We start from the raw sequence: 24756 nt of genomic DNA on the forward strand, positions 1-24756 counted from the left end.
TGATAGTAGATCAGGAGACCTAAAAAAATAAACATTAATCAGCAGAAATCCATGCAACGCACAACCGGAGGATTCATGTCAACATGCGCTTAGAGTAACAGCAGGGGTGAAGGGTGATGAAAGCATGCAGAACCACAAAGATCGAAAACTGATGGTTCCTTCTTCCTTCGAACGGAAACATGGACAAAGAATGAATGTTCTCTCTGGTAGTAAAAGAGATGGAGATAGAAGAGCAGAGCAGGACTGAAGCGCGGTGAGGAAAAGCATGACAGCGGACAAGAAGCAGGCCTTGCAGACAGTCCACATGCAGAGGACACAGAGACTGAAGAACACAAGCGGGTGTGACGATCCGCTGAGGGGACGTCACAGCGGAAAAGAAAGGATAGAAATCCCTGGAGAGGTCAGAAGGAGAGGGTTTTCAAGAGACACGGCGCTGACGTTCCGCCTGAAGACGGAACACAGAAGCGGAGACTGCAGGGTAACGGGGACAGTTGTAGCTATCGGGGGGAGACGTCTCGGTCGGGATGAGAGGAGAGCTCTGCAGCGTGATCAATGGCGAGGCGGCAGGAGGGAGGGGGGGGGGTGGGCAAGCACACAAATGGGAAGCGGGAACAGAAAATCTGAGCGCTGCTCTCAAGCGCCCCGCTGTTCCATCTGGGTGTCTTTGTTTATGTCTTTCCCCGTCGATTCACAAAAACAAGAGTTATATTTGGAGACGTGACCACGTCAGACTCAGACATTAAGAACTGGGGCAAGGGCAGCGCCGCCATAACCGTGATTCACTCTGACAGCCGCGCACGCAACCACAGCCGCTCACGTTCGGCCTGGATGCAGCTGGAGCGGGACTACCTGAGGACGGCCGAGGTGTGGGATCCACTCCTATACTGCGTCTCTAAGTAGCAAATCCGAATGCTGGTCAAACAGGGAACTTTCCACTTGGAAATTTTGGACAAGACTGAAAACCTAATCTGACAATCAACAATGGGAATCCAGAATCTGCAGGAGAAATACTGGTTATTAATGATGCACTCAGTAATAAATGCATCTAAACTTTATTAGCCTCGGTACAAATGCTTGCTAGGAAAATAAATTTGAGGCACAGGCAGGATTTGGACCCCATTTACAGGACATTTCAACTGATCACACATTGTTTTTGCATTTTCATTTCATTAAAGTTTTGTGTTAACAGTGCAACACTCTAAAAAAAAAAAAACATGTCCGTTTCTACGGAAATGGCAGAAACGCTGAAAACGATGCAGTTAACATGATGGGCCACTAGTGGGTGCTGTTGGATGTATTTTGTGGTGAAACCACACACGCAGAGAGCAGTAAGGCTATGAACATAAACCTTATTGGTGTTTTAACCATTTCCACGTGGAGCATTTCATAAAGTTCCGTCTCCAATGATTGTGAGCACCGTTGTTGTTTTAACGGACTCCGAAAAAACTAAGCCTATGTTTTGTGTTCTCACTTAAAAATGTTGTTCCGCAAACAGGGCCTTGAGATGTATTTTGATTTAAATTAGTTTTTTCAGTAATTCATGTGCGGAATTTTGTGATCTCTTGTGAATTACTCCTCTGTCTACAAAGCTGATAAGCAATACAGTTCATCTTTATTATATTTGAATGATCTGTCCAGGTAGATTGAAGATGCAGCCTGAGATTACACTGGACAACCACACACTAACTGTACGCACATCGTCTAGATAATGAATTGGGCAAGTCCTTAATGATGTCTTGAGAAAATTATGTGGCTTCTACAGCGACCATGTTTTAAGATCCATTAGCTAGATTACATTTAGCTGCAAGTTTGTCATTGAATTTGTCAAAAACAAGAACAGCATCTAATGATTTCTTTACTTTTATTACAGATACAAACTAATTGCATTTGCACATCTCTACACCACATTTTAAAAGTATGAAGAGTCTCGACTTGTACTGGCTCTGAGGCCAACTTCCCAGTAAGCTTCTTTCTGTCCGTGCTCAGGCTTTCAATATACAAAGATTGTAATTTGACACCAGCCTCACTGTCTGGCTGACTGAAATGTGCTGAACCCTGAGCATTTGTCACTTTCCGTGGCAACCTGTTGTCAGTCTAAAGCTGAAACATTTACTTTAATCCATGTTAATTCAACTATGGAATCATTTGTCAAAGTTTCTCCTCCAGTAAAACAGCAAAGAAATTATTTATTCTCAGAACTGGAATCAAAACCAGTGAAATTCTAAATCATTTCAACGAGAAACCCTCGGCATCACCATTATTTGAAATGCATGAAAAGATATCAGCAAGCTATTAAACATTAAAATGATCCTGCTGATGTTTCTCTTTCCTCCTTTCTAACTTGCAATGCTTGCTGGGCAGATGGTGCACCGTGGATTCATCAGAGCCTGTTTGAGGCAAACAGCCACCTGCTGCTGACAACAGGAGCGCCAAAGCAACCGCACCATCCAAACAAGAAAGGGTAGAGTGAGAACTGGAATGGCTTCAGCCTCCGCTCACATCATGCAGATATGCGATTACTGTCAATTTTAAAAACAACAGCACCCACTAGCAGCCCAACATGAAAACTACATCATCTGCATTTCTACCATTTCCACGTAAACAGACATCATTTTCAAAATGATGCATTTTCACTTGAAATGTTGTGAAAAGGGGAGCGAGGGAAGACTATATGGAATTGTCAGACAGCGGGGCTTTACGTCTGATCGGCTCTTATCAGTGTTGCATGGCCCTGCATTAAATCAACCCGGAAGCTCCACAGATAAACAGCGGGGCAAGACATGTCAACCGCGACACACTGACACAAGCCTGGAGACGTTTGACAGGTGGAAGCAGGAACCAGCAGTGTGAAGGGACGTAGGAGGTGGTGGGAGGGGGAAGCGGGGGATGGAAGCGGTGGAGGAAAGGAGTAATTCTACCTTATAGGCGATGCGGGGCGGACATTTCTTTCCCAAACCTAGTGGAGGAGACATGTCGCGGAGCATCTCGTACATATCGCGGTAAGTCATGCGGCCACTTCCCAAGGGAAAGGTTGGTAGGAGGCCATGGAAGGAGGGATGAAGAGTTCCCCGGTGGTAGAGAGGTGGGAAGGAGGTTCATGGCAACAAGATGAAACCCAGAAGAGAGAATGGAAGGGGTAGAATGGGGGATAAAAAGAGGAGAACACAGAAATCCTTGTTAATGAGATTTCCAGGATATCATGGACTGGAATGCCATCCGAGCTGAATTTACAGACTCAGGAATGGATGCCAGAGGAAGAAGAAGAGGCGGATTCTCCTGAGGATTCCCTGCATGAGAGGGAAGGACCCTGAGGGAAGGTATGCTTTCAGGAATGAGAGCATTTTTCAAAAAGATGTTCTCAGCTGAAGGAAGGATGTGCTAAGAAACACTGTCTACAGTCTTGAAATAAGTGACTCTGGAAGGTTTGCAGATGCTTCGGTCTTCTTTTAAACAATGAAAGATCACTGTCTGGATCGGATTGGAGATTGACAAGTTATGTTCTGCCAAAATGTCATGAAGAGGTAAAAGTAAATTCGTACAACAGCAATTTAACCAGCAGAGACATATGGATCAGCAGAGCTAACCCGACGTCCTTCTGGCTGATGGGAGGAAAGGAAGACGTTCCAAACCCAAACTTGTACACTAAAGAAATGGCCGGGTCATTATGACAGAATCCATCAGAGCCACCCTTCAACGACCCCACCTTCAGCTGAGAACTCCCTGAAGATGCTTCTCTGTTTCTGCATGCTAAGAGACATCAGCAGGAACCAGATCGGAAACAAAGCACACAATGCTCTCTCTCTTCGTCCCCTCCTGTGTTTGCAGAGATCCGAAGATGAATTCATGACTCTTGTTTGAGCCTGACTTGCTGCATTGTTTCCCGGACCGTCCGCGGTTACCTGCCAGCCGGTTAGTGGAGGATCGATGGGCGTTCGTATGCATGTGTGATCGAGGTCATTCTCTGGCACCGCAGGGAATGACAACAGTCTGAAACCATCACAGCGCCCCAGTTTGGAGCCAAACGAGGGACTGTGTGGGAGTGCAAACCTTATAAGCCACCCTGTTGGGGCACTTCTTCCCCAGGCCCAGGGGAGGCGAGATAAAACGCAACAATTTGTACATATCCTGATAGCAAATCCTCCCGCTGAAAGAGACGAGACATGTTGAAGAGGTCAGGTGAAAGGTTTAGTCATCACACACATATATTCACATCATGGGAGACAACATGGCCCCGTTTAACAACAACGTTTTCAAGTGAAAATGGAAAACTTGGTAAATGGTTCTTCTGCTCGGTAGATGCACAGTAACTTATTCCTCCAGAATGTTGTGACTCCCAGTCCATATTCTCCTGGATTTGATTGTTTTATTGAGTTGAGAGTCTTGAACAGCAATCCAACCTTGCAAAAATGATGTGTTTTCACTTGAAACGTTGTCATGTAAACAGGACCTGAATCTCATCCTCTCTGACTGCTGCAATGTTTAGTTTTCCATCAAAGCAGTGGAAAACAGGAGCGACATGCAGCAGGTGGTGAGGGAGTCAGAGCACATTAGAGACAATTAACACGATTGCAAAATGAGGCCAACATCATTACACCTCAAATTTTGACTAAAATTTTAAATTGAGCTATACAAGATGCTACATCTGGGGTTGAAACATGAGGCCTTTGGCCCAGAACCAGGACACCCAGTCCAGATGAGCTGGACCTCTCTGGACGACTTCCTGTTTCTGATGCTTTAACAATGATCGGTAAAGGAAATTTGACAAATAAGCCTGATTAGTATGAGAAAAGCCTGAATGGATAGATGGTACAGAAATGCAAATTATCTCACTAGAAAAACCAACAGAGATTGTCTTTGTACAACAGAGATTGTTTTCTGACAGTCAATGTCTTCAGGTATTCAGATTTCGTCTTGTTAAGTGGAAGTTTGATCAAATATTGGAAAAATTGGATGTGCTCAAAGAGTCCTGGTCTGTCTTTAGTTAAGAAAGACAAAAATAAACTCATCCACTAAATTATGTCTAATAAATCATTATTTCCTTGCAAGTATTCTTTGAAAATCCTCATTTCTAACAGCAGATAATGAATTCAGTTTAGCAGCACAAAACACTTGTCTGAAACTAACTGATCAGAAAATCCATTTCCTCACTTTAAGTCTTTGAAAACCAATAAACAGTGAAGAGGCTGAGCTTTAAATATCCTCCAAACTGGATGCGAGGATGAGCCGAAGCATTAGAGAATCTGCTGAATGCTCCTGTAGACACTTCTGAGAGCAGCTCATTTATATTCAAAGAAATGAATAATTCCTCCCCCATAATGTCTGTCAGGTGATGGCACTTTCCCATCTCGCACCTCTCCCAGAGTCCTGTCTGGCTGACAGGGCTCCCGCCAAGCCTTCATTACAAACTTAATGAGCCTTACGTAACCTCAGACAGATTACGCCTCACACAGTTGAGGTTCGGCGGAGTAAAGGGCGCAGACGTCGGTGAAGGAGGCCAATATTTCCTGCCCCGGTTGGACGGATGGAGATCTCACACCACGGTGACGGAGTTCTCGAAAACGTCGACGTGGAGTTGAACGCTGGATTTACAGGCATCAGTACGGTCGACGGGGGAGGCGGGGGCTTAACGTCATCCACCCGCTGCTGCTAAGATGGGATTTCTCTCCGGTTGCACATCACCGAGTCGTCATGCTGGAAGCCTGGAGTCAGTCTGGGAGCTTCCTGCCTCCTGGCCTACCTGCTCTAATCCAGCCTAACCGAGGGGATTAACCCCCGATCCGAAGCACCTACCAGGCCGCGGGGTCGTACTCCGCCCACACGCGGATGAACTCGTCCAGGTGATGAGGCCCGAGGATGGAGGCGTCGCGGGTCAGGTACTCGAAGTTGTCCATGATGACAGCGACGAAGAGGTTCAGCATCTGAGAGATTAAATGACAAAAACAGGTGGAAATCAAACAGAAATATTACACTGAGCTAAATTAGTCACAAACATTAATAGTTTTGAATCAGTTTTAAGTTCTAATTGTGTTTCGCATTAACGTCTCGGCTATTATTCGACTGGTGTCCTTTGCTGAGTTTGCATGTTCTCCCTGGGTTTTGGATAAATGCTCTGATTTTCTCGCAAAGTGATGGAAGAAAAGGTGTAACCAGCAGCGTCAGTTCTCCCATGGATAAAGCAGAGCTGGATGGATGGATGGATGGATTATGGGATTGATGAGTTTAAAGGATGAGAAACACTGAAAACACCATTTTAGCACTGATCTAAGTTTGACATTATGCTTCTCCCCCCTCTAAATGATTAAGTATGATTTAGCTCAATAGACAGTAACTCATTGAAGAACAGACGCAACCCCTGAAAACTCTCAGGAGCAGCTGGAAAGAGCCACACTGACCAGAAAGGAGCAGAGGAAGATGAAGGAGACGAAGTAGAAGTAGGCGAAGTCGCTGCCACACTCCTTCTCTGCCGTTCCTGAGAGCCGGTCGCAGGGCCGGTTGCTGAGGCAGGCCAGCATGATCTCGTGCCAGGCCTCGCCCGTGGCGCTCCTGAGCGACGGAACACATGCGGTGAATATACCAGAGACACATGTGGCACAGATGTTCGCAGCGTCACCGGACGGAGATCAGGTTTATGGGTGATGATGAGTTATAGGATCACCTGAAGAGAAGAGTCAGGGCCTGGAAAAAGGTCTGGAAGTTGTTGTGGTGATTGATGGCGGCTTCTTCGTTCAGCTCGATGTTCCCAAACACCTGAGAAACCAGTCGAGACGTGGTTTTAGAGCTTCATGACCTTTTTCATTTAAAACGTCCAGAATGAAGACAATTTTTCAAACATTTCAAAAAGGAAAGAGGCAAGAATAAAGTTTAAATGTGGAGATAAAGTAACTGCCCCAGCGCCATTAAGGTAAGAAATAAAATGAAAAAAATGTGGCTGAAGTAAAAGAAGTATAAGAATAGAATAGATTTGTGTGACCTCTGCATCGCCGGGGTTGTGAATGATCCATATGGCTGTTCTGAGCAGTACAGATCCCAAGCATGACCCCAAACCTCTGCACAGTCATTTAAACATGGTGAGGCCGCGATGTTCCAAACTTAGGAATGTTGCAGTGAACACAGCAAGTCGAAGTGCGGCAATTATGATGTTCCGTATTCTAAAGTATAAAATAACTACAACACTAAAGAGTGTAAACACAACACGAAGGTCTGGAGTAACACATCTACAAGTCACGACTCACCTGCATTCCAATGATGGCGTAGATGAAGAAGAGCATGGCGATGAGGAGGCAGACGTACGGGAGGGCCTGGGACACAAACCCATTAAGAATGATCAAAAAGTAAACACTGTGCACCATTGTTTTCCTTTTCCTCTCCACAGAGGATTAACCCCCCCCCCCCCCCCCCCCCCCCAAGTCTGATTTTACAGTCTCAGTGAGCCTGGGTCGATTCCTTCACTCAGCTGTTTATTCCGCCGCGAGCGGGAGGCGGCCAACGCGTGCTGTAATTAAACGGCCGCCGTCTGACAACGTGTAGCTTCTGCTCATTCCCATTGAGCTGAAAAGCTTTCAGCGCCGACATTAAAGCTGCTGTAAACTCCCCGGCACTCTCCGCTCAACCCAACTCGTCCCGCGGGGGTTTTAGAGAGCAGACCGAGGCCGAGAGGAGGAGAGGGCCCCCGCATGCCGCCGAGCCTTTTATCCACGTAATGCACCTTTAACTGTAAATCAATCCAAACCGGTTTCTCACCTTGAAGGACTGGACGAAGGTCCACAGCAGGATGCGGATGGTGTAGCCCTGGCGGAGCAGCTTGATGAGACGCGCCGCTCGGAACAGCCTCAGGAAGCTGAGGTTGATCATTTTGTCCTGGAGGGAAAAGGAGATCAGTGAGGGATCTTGAGAAGCGTTTCTTCTCACAGCTGGGAAAGCAAAACTCTGGATTAGTCGAGCAGAAACTTGACGTGGCAGGCGAGGTTACCTGGAGAAACAGACACTTTGCTGAGTCGGTATGACTATTAATTACCTGATGACTGTTAATTGCTCAGTTCTCATCTGTTCAGCAAAAAAAAAAAACTCACACACTCAAAAGTCACTAAGTTAATTACGGCTGTTCGAATGCTGCTTAATGAAAATATTAATTGGCCGCCATATGCCGGCAACCCAGGCATGACAACACATCAAAAAAAAAAAACCTGCTGTAGTTCACGATCAGTGTCAGAATCTGCAGAATTTGTGACTTTCAGGTACTTTAGACGGATTAGAGAAAGTCACAGGTAATTTGTTCACATTTGTTCATTTATTCCAAAGTGCTGTACATTTTGCTTCAGATCATAAGAACAATTAAATCTCCATATATTCCCCAATTAAGAAGCCATTTTTCCAGTTTTTCCCCCACATCACTGATACTGACAGTGAGGTATGTTTCACTGCTGCATGAAAACGCCGGCGTTCCCTCCGCACGTCTCTGACAGCGCTGAACTTCAGCCATTGTATTCCTGTCACGTCGGGAGAGACAGCGGTGTCAAATGTCACATTTTGAAAAACATTTTCGACCATATTCTGCCAAACGGAGTTTGATAGATGGGTTATTTACACTTTCAGGTTCTTCCAGGTCCAAATAAAACAACACAGCTAGTTTAAAGATGATGATAAAGTCTTTTTCGGAGTCATCTGCCAGAGGAATGTGTATTTCAGACATGCTGAACCACATATTTGTGTTATATGTGTATTTCTATGTGAATGTATAGGTGTAAAGATTTATTTATTTTGTGTATATGTATATTCATAAATTACATTAAGATTTCTTTACAGGGGTGTGTGTGTGTGTGTGAGTGTGTCACCGATCGGTGCTTGGATGCAGTCATTTGCTCTGATTGCTCGTCTTCCACAGCAGGACACTTCCCGCCTTTCTCTCCCCTCACGGGCTTTTTCTGCTCTTGCAGTTTGGATGTTGCTTTAGTGCCAGCGGGATTTTTCTTTCGGCTTTTCGATCACCTCCCACAGTCCGAATCACATGCAGGGCAGAAGAAACCGGTGGCTCCTAATTGGCCGTCGGTGGCCGGGAGCCCGTTTAATGGCCGTCTGTCTCTCCGTGTCGACTAGTGACCTGTGCGGGGAGTGTCCAGCCTTTCTTTTTCTTCTTTTTTTGTCAAACACAATTGAAAGCGGGACAAAAATAGAGCAGAGCTGGTTGAAGGAAGCCAGCTGATAGTGAGAGAAAAACAACAAAACTCCATCTGACTCCCTTCATCCAAACAGCACAGATGGCGATGACTGGATCATTTGTACGAAAGTCTGTGTTTCCCTCCTCTTTCCTTCAAACATTTAATTAAATTTGAAGGGTTAGGTACTCGCAGCTGCAAGAGTTCCAGCTTTCACAAGGCTGGGATTCCTACAGCTCTAAAATATTGATTTACCAAGCACAGAAAAAAAAAAAAACCCAAAAGGGTGAGATAATGCAATTTAGCAGCAACACAAAGAAAGCGGTTTGTAAGATTTTGCAGATTCAGAGTCTGTGATCTTTTTATAGCGCGAGATTTTGACGCAATCAACAGAAACTGCAGTGGTCTGTTAGGATTAGACACGTGGACGTGGTGAGCGCCTTTGGTTTCGCAGCGTTCGTTTTAACATCACGTCTTACGCAACTGTAATCGCGGCGGAAGGCTCTGGAACAGATCGCACCGGCTAATAGGTCGTTCTTCTTCTCCATCACCTCCCATTAAAGATTCAGGAGGTAGACGCTTTAAACCGAGGCTGCGGGAGCCAACAAAACACTGACGGGGGAATCGACAAAATCAGCGGCCAACAAGAGAAGCCACTTACCGTCTAGAGGTGTCAGATGCGACAGAGGGGGGGCAGAGTGAGGGCACAGGCGCCAGCAAAGACACAGCAGAGGATGGAAACGGCAAACGAGAAGAAAAAAAAAACACACAACGAGACGAGACAGAAGGAAAGCCAGAGAAAAGAGACAGAAAAGAAGACTAATGATCACATGAAGAGAAAGTCACACAAAAACCGGCTTCACCACAAGAAGCTACAGTAAACCGGCCTCAGTCTTCCAAACACTTTTCACGTGATTTTCTCTGATTTCTTTTCTTATCTTGAGACACAAGCGAGTCCACTGCCTCCACTCTGACTTCTGGTTCTCGCAATATTTATTTTTGTCTTTTAATTTGCTTGACTTTAACGGAGATGTGAAGACTGAGGCTATGAGAGCAGAGCAAAGCAAGACTTCTACATCCACAAACTCTTCAGCTGGAGAAAAGTACAAAAAGACCCATCGAAAAACATTTTTTTTTTTTTTTTTAAGGTGAATTTCTGCCAATATACCTGCATAGGTTGCAGCTGTTTCCTTTTTATATTGTTGCAGCTTAATTAAGGGCTGAAAATTTTGTCGTGTTAATTTTAATAATGAAATAAAGCAAATACAAAAGTCAAGAAAAGTAACGTTTTCGATGGGTATCTTTCACATTTCTCTAACATTTCATGCACAAACAAACCAGAAAAAAACAAAACAAAAACAAAAAAAAAAAACAGGATTCGTGACTTGATGATGGATGCAATAATCAAAGTAAATCACATTCCCGGCTCAAGTTAAAGATCGCTCGCAGACGACTCTCCCGCTTCCCTACTCCATTCCAGCTTGCATTTCATGTGCTCTGATTCATCCTCCTCCTGACCGGCAGCATGCCGCCTTGCTACAGCGCCCCCTGCAGCTGTGAGCATGCACCGAGCTTTCATTCTCATGGGCCGGGGGGAACGGAGCCATGCCGGAGGTGGGGAGTGTGTAGCGCAGCTCTTACGTTTATCTCCGTGACTAAAATGTCTGTGATGCTTCCGATCACCGTCACGAAGTCGAACACGTTCCAGGGCTCCTTCAGGTAGTTCTGCAAACACAAATGACACGCAGAAGTTAGACGGACAAAGACGAGATGGACCTTAGCTACTAGCGATACCGAGTTATACCTCATTATGTCCCATTAAACAGTATTTATGCTCCATACACAAACGAAACACATTTATGTTATACCAAGGAAAAATTGGCAGAGAAAGCAGAAAATTCCTGCGATGTTTCTGTCCTCTGGCTTATTCTGTTTTTTTTTTTCCTCTTCCTTCTGATACAATGATAAATGTTATTCTTAGGGTCAAGGAGCAGAACTATTGACTACAGCCACGGTGTGCAGGCACAACAGCAGTGTTTCAGAAAAGTTGCATTTTGCCCAGTTTTCACTTCAAGCGTTCAAAAACTTCCACCTTTTGGAGCAGTTTTTTTTTTTTTTTTAATTGCATTTTCAGTCTCACTGAGTCCCAGAAAAGTTCAGCCGCCACGATCTCACACAATCGTTGTGGAAAAACGCTACAAATAAGCGAAAAGTGGCTGACTGGAACCAAACAGTAGTCCTCATTAACTCAATGAAACATCGTCACAAATTAAACAGATATATAAAAAAAGAACTTCTCAACCAGGAAATAAGATATCTTCTTTTTCAGACAAACCCATCAATATACACGCACACACTCACACACACACATTCTAATATGATGTCCCACATAAATCATTGGTTGCTAGATCCAAACTGGACCATTTCAATCAATGAGCCCCTGAGGCCAGAGGCAGATGAAGTAACAGAGGGATTGTGGGAACCGAAAAAATAAATAAATAAAAGAAGACAGATGTGATCCCAGTCATCTGCGCCTAACAGCTAAACAGGTGGAGGTAAGTGGTGTGTGAGAAAAGCTATTTAATAAATGGGCCTCGTAAAAAGCAGCGGAGCAGCTGAAATGCCGCGCTGCAGGCCAGGCGGCGCCATGTTGGGAGAAGATTTATTCTTTCTGTGCACTCTGCCGCTCATCCTCCCTGGTTGCTGTGGCTCGCCATCCCCATTCTGGAATTCACAACAATTCTGCAACGCGGACCATTAAAGTCCCATTTCAAACGGAATTGCGAGAATTACTGCAATTACAAGAATAATGAATGAAAGTGTCAAGTAGGAGATATTTATGCTTTTCTTTGGCAGGTTATTTTATTTTCTGCATGTATTGTTGCCATTGCTATACAGCTGGAGCAGACCAGCAAAACCTACAACTCACTGTAGGAAAACCCGGCGTGTTCATCTTTTGCACAACTCTTGTTTTTCTAAGAGTCTCTGCACGGATGAGACCACTTGTAAACAAACTATAAACCTCCAGAGGAGTCCAGCGTGTGTGAACCCGTACAGTACGGCGCGTCGTCCGGTCTTGAAAACTCACCAGAGGATTGAAGGCGATGATTTTCAGGATGCACTCCAGAGTGAAGAGGCTGGTGAAGAGGATGTTCAAGTATTTCAGCATGGACTCGTACAGATCCGGAGCTCCGTAGAACTGCAGGCAGGAGGTGAGACAGCTGCAGCAACATTTCACTGAGTTGAGGATTTGGCCTGGAGAGAGGCCGGAGGTCGACTGACCTTCATCATCAGCACGACCGTGTTGAGGGCGATCAGCGTCATGATGGCGTACTCGAAAGGAGGCGACACCACGAACTTCCACATCTTGTACTGGAAGGACTGCTTGTTCTCCGGCATGTATCTGGTCAGCGGCCTGGCGTTGATGGCGAAGTCGATGCACGCTCTCTGTTGGAAGAGCAAAACAAGAGTCTGAATTCAGATCTGCGCGCTGCTGGGTTCTGGAATGTGACAGCTCTCTGATCAGTGGCCAGTACTCTACAGATAACACCTAACAGCATGTGAAGAGGAGCAGGAAGCCCCGCGTCGGGCTTCTGCTGCGCCGTATTCTGTTAGCTGTGTGAGCTTTAATTTGCCTTGAAGAGAAACTCAGAAGATCAGCAGGCTCTCTGATTTTTAATGAGGCGAACATTTGTGATGCAACAGATAAACACTCCTCTGAAACAAGCGCTGAAGACATCGGCGCGGGTTTGAATCGGAGACAGCCGTCTGACTCCGGTCTCTCACCTCGTTCTTCTCCAGGCTGCACTCCGACATGGCCTTGTCCCCCTGCTCCTGGAAGGTGATGATGATCAGAGCCACGAATATGTTGACGAAGAAGAAGGGGAAGACCACGAAGTAGACCACGTAGAAGATGGAGGTCTCCATGCGGAAGCCGGGGCTGGGGCCCTGGTCCTCGTACGTGGCGTCCACAGAGTGCTTGAGGACCCTGAAAAAGAACAAACAGGGAGAGATTTACAGACTGATATGAAGGCTGGAGTCTTCGTTCTGCTTTCATTCTGTCAAGTAACGCCTGCAGGACTTATATATTTTGTATGAATGCTGCATCTTACAGTTCTGTTGCAGCTTTTATGTTGCTTTCTGTGTTTGTTTTGCAGATTTTATATCTGTGAATTTGTGCTGTGACTCTGGAATTAGTGCGGTGTCTTTTGCATCATGCTGCAGTGTTTGTAGTGAGATTGCTTGTTACTTGTGCAATTGTATTGAAACTTTCATGTCCGTGTTAATAGCTTTTTTATTCATTTTGTTACTTTTACATTCATATTGGATCTTTCATGTCCACATTTTTGAGTCAGTATTCAAGGTTTCCTATTCATGTTGAGCATTTTGTATTTGTTTTTCCATAATCCCCATGAGATCTGTTAAAAAAAAACAAAAAACAAAAAACCATGAAATCCTTAAACTTCCAGGAAAGCGGTCGTAGCTCACTCTTGCCACTGACCCACTTACCATGAAACTGAAAAAAATATATATAAATCCTGAATCTGAGCTCAATAAAATAATAATGAGAGCAATCTTCCCTCGAATCTTCAGGGAGGCTGTCCCAAAGTGCTCGATTAGCCTCCCTTCAGAGGTTTCCATCAGTCCTCAAAGAGGATATTCATGAAGGAATACATTAAAGTGCACCGAAGGGCCGTGCGCTCCGGGAACAGAGGTGCGGATCGCAGGTGCCTCCATCAAACCAATTAAAACTCAAAACTCGTCTGGGGTGAACACAAAGAGTGTTTAATCAGACTTTCTTTCAGCTTTTTTGTCAGTTTTGATTTGTTGAACCACGTATATAAGCAGACATTTTTTGAAAAGCTGCAGAAGTTATTAGAATTCAGTGTTCAAGTTAAAAAGGCTCCTTCAGTGTCAGTTCTTTACATCATTGTGAAGCAGATTTCACAAAGTCGCTGGCTTGTTTATCAACTAAAAGTTGAACAATCCAGGAAATCTTTATGAGACGATTCGTTTTACACTTCTGATGATGGAGTTCAGGAAGCGCCGTCTTTCATTTTCCTTCAGCGACGTGCTTTTGTCCTATCGTACATTGTCATGGAGAGATTTCCTCATTTCTCAACAAGGTCTTTTCTTTGCAGACTTCACTACTTGAAACGGCGTTTTTCTGCTGATCGATGAGCTTCTGTCTCTCTCTAAAAGACTCTTTTAAGTAGCTGCCGAGTTGCAAATAAGACTGATTGATTACCCCATTGAAAAGACACTCATAATTCTGAGCCTGATTTTTACACCACTTTACCAACTTATTACCCGATGATTTAACTTGTCAGAGTTAAGTAGTTGCTCTTGTAGCCACGCCGCTTTTTTTTCATCTAATGACTCACAGCGAGTGAGTATACGAACCTTTTCAGAGCTTCACTTCTTCCTCGTCTTCTCTGCATCATATAAACTATAAATACTAATTTCTCTGATGTTGGTGATGATGGTGAATGATGAAGGTATCATTTCAGATGTCAAGTTGATTCAGTGGCACAGTTTACTTCCCCCTTTCAGTTGAGTCAGGGGGGCGACGGTGAGTCTGCTTTATTCTTTAGCTCAGGCGGCAGAACGGCGGCCGTTACTGAAACGAGTCCTAATTGCATCTGTAGAGAACGAGCCTTAATTAATCCTGGGAGATTATTCGCTGCTGGATTGTCGGCCTGCAGGTGTGCTCAAAGTGTTTCAGGACGAGATAAGATACATCGGTGTTTCTCATGTTGTTTCAGAGGCGATGTGATCCATTCTGGAGAGAACTTTTATCGGCGGCGAGCCACGGTTCGCTTCTGTTTACCGACACCAAGACTGTCAATCCACAACCAGGAGCGTCAATCACAACATCAATTATATTCTGCAATTATGACAACAAGTGCATTTCCTGTGCATCTGTCAACCTTGATATGCATAAAAGTGAGATGATGATATTTTATTTCCACATATCAAGGAGTCTTGAATTGGCCTGGAAATAACTCAGTGTTAGTCAAAGTTTATTCACAAACAAGCCTTATCTTTAAAGATGGCGGAAAATTCAGCGAGGCTCTAGTTTATATGGAACAAGAAAACAAACACTTAACCTCAGAGGGAAATCCTTTAAACGACACTCTACGACAGTCATTTGTCTTTCATCAGTTATGCAAAATAAATCCCCTGAAAAATCTATTGAATAAGTAATGGTGAAAAGAAAGCCTCATTTGTATAAAATAAAAATAGCTCAATGAAATCCAACCTTCATATAAATCTCTTGCAACTTTTTGTCAGTGTAATAAGGCCAAAATTAGAAGAGCAGCATCCCAAAAAACACAAAAAAATGGAGCTCTCTGTGCTTCTTGTGGAAGACTAAACACACTACCAGAACCACCATAAGACTCTCCACAGTGCCAGTCAATCACAACACATTCATGAGACATTTCAAGAGGACATGCATCCTTTTTCTGGCGTCACATTTTCACAGCAATATGTTGAAAACGATGTCTGTTTACATTTCAACGTTGAAAACAATGTAATTAGCATGCCCGGCCACCAGTCGGCACTGCTGGTTCTTTTTTTTTTTACTTTTTTTTTTTATTGTAAGCAGAGCCCGAGTGTTTTTAAATGACGCGGTTTGCAAATTTCCACAAAGAATCGGAGTGTTTTCAAAAAAGTGTATTTTCAGTTGCTAAGACCATCAATGTCCAGTAAAACAGACGCCCAAAACACAACGGAAGCTTTCAGTTTTTACCGTAAAACGTTGTTGAGTAAATAGGGTCATAATGCCTCCAGAAAAACAATAAAAACTTCACATTTTCACGAATCAGAGATCAGTCCAGGAAAACAATTACATTTAGTTGAATTACTCCAGATATATCAGCGTTATATTTAGGGTATAAAGCACTCGGTTCAAACTTGCTGAGTTTTGTCGAGTATGACTCACAGTGGCCAGCCCTCCCCAGTGGAGACGGTGAAGAGCGTCAGGAAGGCCCAGAGAACGTTGTCGTAGTGAAACTCGTACTTCTTCCACTCCCTGGGTTGAGCCGTGACGTCGTCCTTGTCGTAGTCCAGAAACTGACCCCTGACGGAGGGAAAGGTCGAGGACGAGGGCAATGTCTCTGATTACAAAGTTCATTACACATGAGGGAGAAACTCTTCCAGGGTGGGAGAAGATCAGCTCTGTTTGTTTAGATTAGAATAGCTGAGCCTGATTGTTTCACCCAGGTAATACATGTGGAGCCTTCTATCATAAAATGACTCATGAACATTCAGAGCGACACTGAGATGCAGCCTGTACACACATCAGCGATCCAAAACGCCAGGAGGCGGGCGGGTCGTACCTGCAGTCTTTCTCCAGGCCTTTGGACTCGTCGGTGCAGTAGAAGAATTTACCCTTGAAGAGCTGCACGGCGATGACGGCGAAGATGAACATGAAGAGGATGTAGACGATGAGGATGTTGAGGACGTTCTTCAGAGAGTTTACGACGCAGTCGAACACGGCCTGGAAGACAGAAACCCAGACGAAACCCCACTTCAGGATGAATACATTTAAAAATAGAACTTCTAGGGTTTTGAGTTTTACTATTCAATCATTTGTCATTTATTTTAAAACCATGAATCATTCGTTTTTGGAAGTCAATCTGATCTTAACTGGGATTAAGTTGCCCTAAAATCTGATTCTGCACTTGTGATTTTTGTTTTCTTTAATTTTGCCCAAAAATGCCACCCAGACTATGTATTTTCCAATGCAAATACAAATATGACACATCTTCCTCACCACATCCCCCATCGTCACAGCTGTGTGTCGTAAAAGCTTAAAGGATTAGCTTTAATGCACGTTCCCATTCTGCCCAGTGATCAAACCTACTGTTCAAAACAAGACTCAGAGATAATGAGATAACTATCGTAACTCTTCAAACTTGTGAAGTGCGGATGAAAAGTCGGGGATTATTAGCTGTATCACTGTGTCTGCAGGGCACAATCTCCACCTGGTCAGCTTCTTAATTTCCCACTTTTAGATGAATAAAAACAAGCAAAGGCGTCCCGCCGGGTTAATCAAGACCCATTCGCATGGAGGCCATTCACGCGTTTTTAAATGCCCACCCACATTTTTTCACCCCCAACAGCCTCCATGTCATCGAACCACGGGACCTCTGAACCTCCCCCTGGCCGGCGCCGCCCTGCTGGCCGTATGCAGGCAGAGAGCGTCTGATGAGAGAACAGACATGACTTCCTGCCGGATGAGCGGAGACATTTGCACGTCTCCCTGCCCCGGCCTCGTCCCCTCGACAGCTCCTGCTCTGATCTCTCTGCGAGATGAAATGCTTCGTCAATCCAACCTGACATGTGTGCAATTCAACCGATGAATCTGCCGCAGCCTGAGTGATCCCAAGTCAAAGTTTTTTTTTTTCCCCTCTCTCCTCTTTTGAAACACCAGAATGAGGACGCAGAGTTTTCTGCCACTCCTCCGTCAGCCCGTCTGTCCCCGTGCTGGAGTGAAGAGTATAGGCGTCTGTCTGCCAGCCCTGATTTGTCTCAATCATCCCACTTCTGCTCCTCCAATCAGACCTCTGGTCTTTTGTCAGATCCATTACTTTTGGATGATCGGCCTCCTTCGCGCACCAGAGGGAAGCTGTCATCTCCGTATCAGAGGAAACGGTTGAGGGTCTCGTCTTGATGAGGGTCATCACAGCAGTTCTTTTTTTTTTTTTTTAAACTGTCTCAATAGATTCTTCAGACACTTTTCGCTACAGATTTTTTCCCCCTCTGTACAAGTATTTCACCAGAGATGAACAAATGAAATTGTTAGATCTATGTCTGAGATCACAACAAACAGCCACCCACGGGGAGAGAGAAAAGTTTCCTGCAGTACAAATGATGACAGATGAAGAAGTAAAAGTGCTCTGTCAGAAAATGAATAGAGAAACTTTACGAGAACCACGGTTTGAATCCCGAGCCCACAATCTGTCCATCTGTCCTGTCCTTTTCTCTCCTTTAACCCTCCGAGCCCCAAAACACAGGAGCAGGTAGTTTCCTCCTCGGAGTCTGGCTCAGCAGGTTTCTTCCTGTTCAGGGAGTTGTTCCTTCCCACCGTCTTCTCTGCTCGCTCATGTGGAGTCATCAGGTTTGCACTGTGAAAGTGACTTAAAACGGTGCTATAGAAATAAAATGATCAACATTAACTATTATTTTTAATTGATAAAACAGATTACTTTTATTACATAATCAGTGAATTTGATTTTAGATATTTTGACCAAATCAATCAATCAAATCAATCAATCAATTCCAACAACCCCATTTTGTTGCAATTCTAAATAATATAATAGAATGACATTCATTGAAAGGTGCACTGTTTAAAAGTCTTTTGTTACCAAGACAAAAGACAGTGCATGTAAAAAATAAAAAAGCATATTTCTGTAATTTCATTACAGTTAGGAATCAGCCCAGATTCCAAATATTCATCAACAGTTGCAGTTTAAGGATATATGAGTAACAATCAAATAAGTTCATATTATTTCTTCATGCATAACCGGTAAGTGAAAAAGTGTCCACTTTCCAGAGGGAGAAAAGCATCTGGAGGATGTCAAATTAGGAACCTCCCACTGGGAATGTGCAACATACCGCAAAGCTCTGAAAGCTGATATAACAATATGCAACATGATGACAATTCTGCATTGAACATTACATGGGAAAGAATATCCCTTGATGTGATCTATTTCTATTCCAAACAAACACGACCCCAACTGTGAAATATGACTTTTTCAAGTGGTATCGCACCAAGTTCCCACTCACACTGAAATCCAAATCTACTGAGAGGAATTGAAATTCCTCAGCTCAAACTTCAGCTCATTAAAGGTGCATTTGTTACAATAATATGATACGAGGGAATTTATCTTCAGCAGTTTGTACGTAGAGATTTGTATTTTGTATTCTGTCTGTGTTCTGATTAGATCACTTGTTTGTTTTTTTGGGTATTGTATCAGATGTTGTAACTGTATTTTGCACCACAAGGAAATGATCTTTATGCTCATAGTTTCATACTTTCTCACATGGGGTGTGTAACTTCTTTAAGATTTTTTACAGCCTTTTAGAGGGAATCAGAGCATTACTGTTTTTCTTAGTGCCTTTAGATTTCATGCATTATGAACAGATCAAATGACACACTTCTTAAATTTTGTTGTACTTCTTACAAGACAATAAGGTTCTCTCTCTCTCTCTCTCTCTCTCTCTCTGTGTGCGTGTGTGTGTCACCGCATACCAACCTATCAGCCACACCACACTGCCAGACTCTCATCAATACGCATATTTTCTACTACGGTTGCCGTGTAGGCTGCTAATTGGCCCTGAAAGGGTTCGTGAGTAAGCACAATAGTTTCTCCAGAGCAGCAAACTCACGCCTTGTGCGGTTTGTAACACAGCAGTGAAAGAAGCTGTTACGAAAAACACAAGCCTCTAATTTAGGGAGCATTGCACCTCCCCTCTTGTTCTCCTCCCAGACTTCTCACCTGATTTTTTTTTTCTTTTCGCTTCTTTGCCGGCATGGAGTGTGTTGATGTGTGTCGAAAATTGCACTTTCACTTACAGACCTGACACAGGAGAAGCAGAGAGTATCTGCTTGGTTTTTTTTTACTCTATTTATAGCAGGTAAAGATCACGCTAAAACTAAAACTATCTCTCACTCTGATGAGTTCATCAAGGTTCATCTCAGACTTGCAGCGTTTAATATCAAGAGTTATACAGTGCCTTATCTTTTTTTTTGCTTAACCAGGATGAACATATGAGCTTTTGCTGGTCCAGCCAGGACAGGTGATGGTCTAAATACGTGGAGTACCAGCTTATTCAGCTTCGGCATCAGCATCAACGGTCACAGATCACCGTTCAACCAGCATGGACAACCCGAGGCCATCAATGGACCAACGCAGACCAGCAAAAACAAGCAAAAACATGCATCAGTTGAGCACAGACTGGCAAAAAACCTCATTATGTCAGCATCAGACAAGCTACTGAACATTACAGACCATCAGTAAGGACAATCATCTGCTGTCATTGGTCTCGATCGGACCAGGACAGGAGGCCGTCAGTCGAGTATCAAACAACAAACACGAGCGTGAGCACATCATCAGACCATCAACATACCAGCACTGCCCGGGCCACCACCACACCTGATTGGACAAGCATCAGATCAGCATAAACCACCAATGACTGTCATCAGGACGGCTTCAGATCGCTAGAGACCGCCATCTGACCAGCATGGACCATCATCAGGCCATCACCAAGTCATCATAGACTAGTACAAATCAGCATCAGATCATAGAAGAGCAAAAACCATCATCGAGGGATCACCATATCAGAATCAGACCAACAGCAGAACGAACAGAATGAGATTCAGTCTCCAGTTTTCTACTGATCCGCTCCTTTTCCTCCACACTTCAAAGGTTAAACAGATCAAGTCTTCCTGCCACGGCTGTAGATTTATATCTGCTCTAAAAGCTGACACTTTTACATGGGGCTCCTCCCTCCCTCCCTTCACACACTGTAAAGTGAGTCGCGGCGGCGCGCGCCTGTTGACGTCGGCTGTACCAGCTGCTCGCCGGGTTGCAGAGATTGGATTACCGTACCTTCAGCTTGGGCAGCCGTTTAATGGTCTTCAGCGGCCGCAGCACCCGGAGGACCCTCAGGGACTTGATGGTGTTGATGTCCTTGCCTTTCGTCCCCCTGTGCAGGTTGAGAGCACAGTCAGTCCGGCGTGACGGAGCGGCGCTGGTAATCAAGTCGGCCTCCGTTAGGAAGATGAGCTGCGAGCGCAGCAGGGTCTGTTCGTATGCGTTAGTAGAGTTCATGCACGTGAGCGAGGGAACCGTGTTATTCTACAGAAACAACCGCTCAGGGTCTCAGCGAAAACATTTGACACTCATTATCTCCTTCCTTTTCCTAACATTTCTGGTGATTGAGCTTCTGTTTTCCTTCCTTTCTTTCAACTTTCCTTCTTTTCTTTCACATTTTCTCCTTCCTTCCTTTCTTTTTCTTCCGTTACTCATTCCCCCACTTCCTCCCTCTCATTTCCTTCCTTCTATTCCATCATCTCTTCCAGAAGTCTTCCAAAATGTTTGCAATCCATGAGCACAGAATTTTGCACAAATAAATATATTGACTGAATACAAAGCTATATTAAAAGCTATAATGTCTCGGTGGTGCTGATTTTGAGGAGTTTCCGCCGCGAGCGAACCTTGTTTCTGCTGAATAACACCCAAACATTGTGCATGTTGTACAGTAGTCAAAGAATCTGCCTCTCCTCGGTGCAGGAGGCGCTCTTCTTTGCTGTCACAGCAAACACTGCACGTTTTGTTGGAGCTGGTCACCCGAGTGGGAGGAAGGTGTGGGGGTTTAACAACTAGCTGTTATGCTAATTGCATAGAGCGAAGCCATCATTCAGTCAGAGGCTGACATTGGCCAAGGACGGCGGGAGAGGGATTTTTAATTAGCCGCTGACACAGACGCACAATGTGGCTGTCAGTCTCCATAAATAGTGTTTTTTTCTTGACTTCATTAAAAAGAAAAAAAAAAAAAACAGAAGAAGAAAAAGCATCCTGCGGTGGTGGAGAGTGAGCATGAGTCTGTGTGTGTGTGTGTGTGTGTGTGTGTGTGTGTGTGTGTGTGTGTGTGTGTAGCAGGGAGTTAACGTGACGGATAAGAATAGAAACGTAGAAAAAGAAGCTTCCAAACAACTGCTGCAAACTATTGTGTGAAGGACGGCGCTCTTTGACCGAGAATAAACAGATATGAAATCAGAACCGTCAACAGCAGAAGAACACGCTAACTGGCATGAGCGCTCAGCGAAATAACAGAAATAACATCATTTTCCAAACGTAAGCATGTAAGTTGGGAACTAGAACGACACGTCAAGGCCCTGTAAATGACCTGTTAAGTGTTTCAAACTCTGAAAAAAGAAGAAGAAAATGATCTACATATTCAAAATGCAATAAGAAGCCAAGATATAAGAAGCATGGTTCCAAATGTTTTGGAGCTTTTTGCTTTCTTAAAACTTCCACAGCTAATGAAACGGCATGCAGCGCTCATGCTTGGATGAGTTGGACCTCCCGGCATGCAATCTGCAAAGTCAATGGCAGTCCTGCTGCTCCAGGACGTCGACACATTGAGATGGCAAGAAGAGTCTCCCCGTAGCTTTCAGGAGCGCCGCGGCGCCGGAGCATCGAACGCCGGACTCGCCGGTTTGTGGGCAGCTTCAAGTCTGTTTCAGTCCACACTGAGTTTTAAGAAGACTGATTGTGACTGAGAGATGCGAGTAAATATTATTCTTTTAATAAAGATTAACTTCAGTGAAAAATTCAGATATTTGAGGGTTATCAGAAGAAAAAAGTTAAATATTTCTACCTATTGTTTTTGTATTTTTTTCATACCTATATCATATTATCCCAAAATATTACAGGATGTTTTCCTGTTTTATTTCAACCAGAATCATAATTATCACAACCAATTTTTCTTTGTTTGAAAGTCTTAAGTTATAAAAATAAATAAATAAATAAATAAATAAATAAATAAATAAATAAATAAATAAATAAATACATAAATACATAAATAAATAAATAAATAAATAAATAAGTAAATAAAGTCTGTTTTGTGTCTGTTTTGATCAAAAGTGAACAGAATGGGCTGCTGAATTGAGAAAACATACACATTCTCAACATTTCATGTTGACTTCTGAGACTGCTTCACGGATGAAGAGAAGCATATCAGTGACGGTAATCAGCGCTGAAGCCTGAAGCAGCATATTTTCTACCTGCAGCACAATCAGCAGCTCATTTGCATTTAGCTTTTGGTTGCTGGAGAATTTCCTCAGCTTTCAGGACTGCAGATAAACACTTTTTACGACAAAGTAGGCAAAATCAGCATCATTTCAGCTTCAACACAATAAAAATCAATGAGGAATTTGGCTATTTGTCTTTTCTTTTTCTTTTTTTTGTTTTTTTTTTTTTAACACGGTTTTATGAATATTTCTTCTGAAATTCTGGAGGAAAACAGCTGTTCTTCCAGGAAAAAGCCATTTCAGGCAAGAGGCTTTAATCCTTCATTGATCTGTGGCTGTGTAAAGACGCACGGGTGGTGGAGCGAGTCGCAAAGGTGACGTCTGTAATCTCTTAACCACTCCACCTCTTAAACCCTCTTTATGCGTCGTTGATAAGACGTCTCTTCAGAAATACATGTTGGGCTTCTGAAAGCTATCCAGTGGAGCTCCCAATATTGTCTTTCGTTTCCTTGATGCCCCAATATTGGGACAGTGTTTCTAGAAGGGAAGAGGGCGAGAAGGGAGGGAAGTCGTGGTCCTATCCCAAGCTGCTTGGGATGGAGGGCAGCGAGTTAACTGGGAGAATGTTTAGTGTTTGACATGAAGGGGGCAGGAAGAGGGGCAGGAAGAGGGGTCAGTCAGCACAGAAAGGTAAGATAGGGGCAGTTCCCACCTGGCCACGCTCTGTTGCGATCTGATGAGGAGAAAAGTTATGATAAGCAAGCAGACAACACACACACACACACACACACACACAAACACACAAGACAGAGCAAAAGAAACATTCTGAGCGTGAAGGTACAGTTATCGGACTCACATCGACAAGCGCCCGAAAAGCAAACCAGAGACAGGAGAGAGGCTCTTGAAGCGAAGACAAGTGTGATGAATTACCAGAGTGACACGGCGGGAGAATAATTTATAGGCAGAGGATGAAGCTGATGAGGATGAGAGGGCAATCTGCTGGACGGCTGCATTCACGCCGCGGGCCTGGAGACGCACTGTGGCGTCTGGATGCTTTGATGCTGCGTTCGAATGTGGCCACTATGTTCCAGAATACAAGACATCTAAACAACGACCCCTGAACGTAAGGTCACTCTCTGAATCAGCAGGACCAGACGTGCATCACAAGAAATGAAAGCTGGACTCATCTACCACTAAATCAGAGGAATCTTTGGAAAAATTAAGAAAGTCTGACTAAAGTTAAGCCTTTTATGTGATTTTGTATTTGTTTCATTTGGACATGCCCTCCCCCACATGTCATGTTGGGCTCAGTGCTCCGTCCAAACGCTACATGGAAAACTCAAACAAATACGGAACTAATCCCATCTAGAGCAGATTGTAAACAACGTAACGCGTGTAAAAACGTTCATTTGAAAAATCCCCGCTTTTCTGTCATGCAACATGTTATTTGAACCAAAGAAAGCGAAATGAAAAGACAATCTAATTTCATGTCATTTCACACCCTGTATGTAATCTGGCCACATTTGGCATTCAGGATATCGAAGCTGAAACTAAAAAAAACAGAAGAAGCAACGTGGCCCCATGTTGGAGACCCGAGGGAATGTTTGGCATCTGGTAACTGCAGATGAAACCAAATATTAGCTTTATCTGATATAACTGCCTAAAGAGAAGGGTTCCAGGAATTTGAGTATTTCAAAATCTGATTTCCTATGTTACTGTGCTTTTTAAGCAAAATGTTTCATCAGACTGATCTAATCGATCACGTTTGAAAGGGTGAGTTGAAATTTGCTCCTTGAAATAAAACTTGGAATAATTTTTGAAGTGACGCAGCGCTCC

General features: G+C 43.9%; 1 protein-coding gene across 3 annotated transcripts in view; it reads right to left on the minus strand.

Moving 5' to 3' along the window:
* The window catches only part of cacna1bb (calcium channel, voltage-dependent, N type, alpha 1B subunit, b), a 159234-nt gene that overhangs the window by 20219 nt on the left and 114259 nt on the right, over window positions 1–24756 (minus strand). The window contains exons 28-42 of one of the 3 annotated variants that reach the window (XM_030084677.1): window positions 23633–23653; window positions 20774–20870; window positions 16496–16656; window positions 16099–16236; window positions 12939–13140; window positions 12435–12599; window positions 12241–12351; window positions 10794–10877; window positions 9814–9816; window positions 7741–7857; window positions 7233–7298; window positions 6656–6747; window positions 6393–6543; window positions 5791–5918; window positions 4048–4144 (exon numbers count right to left, since the gene is read on the minus strand). In XM_030084677.1, coding sequence (XP_029940537.1) covers window positions 4048–4144; window positions 5791–5918; window positions 6393–6543; window positions 6656–6747; window positions 7233–7298; window positions 7741–7857; window positions 9814–9816; window positions 10794–10877; window positions 12241–12351; window positions 12435–12599; window positions 12939–13140; window positions 16099–16236; window positions 16496–16656; window positions 20774–20870; window positions 23633–23653 — 1633 coding nt within the window. Of the gene's footprint in view, window positions 1–2918; window positions 3016–4047; window positions 4145–5790; window positions 5919–6392; window positions 6544–6655; window positions 6748–7232; window positions 7299–7740; window positions 7858–9813; window positions 9817–10793; window positions 10878–12240; window positions 12352–12434; window positions 12600–12938; window positions 13141–16098; window positions 16237–16495; window positions 16657–20773; window positions 20871–23632; window positions 23654–24756 lie in introns of all 3 variants that reach the window. The other 2 variants (XM_030084678.1, XM_030084679.1) reach the window with 2 other exon arrangements.

This window comes from Salarias fasciatus (genome assembly GCF_902148845.1).
Source record: "Salarias fasciatus chromosome 7 unlocalized genomic scaffold, fSalaFa1.1 super_scaffold_4, whole genome shotgun sequence".
NCBI classification, from domain to species: domain Eukaryota; kingdom Metazoa; phylum Chordata; class Actinopteri; order Blenniiformes; family Blenniidae; genus Salarias; species Salarias fasciatus.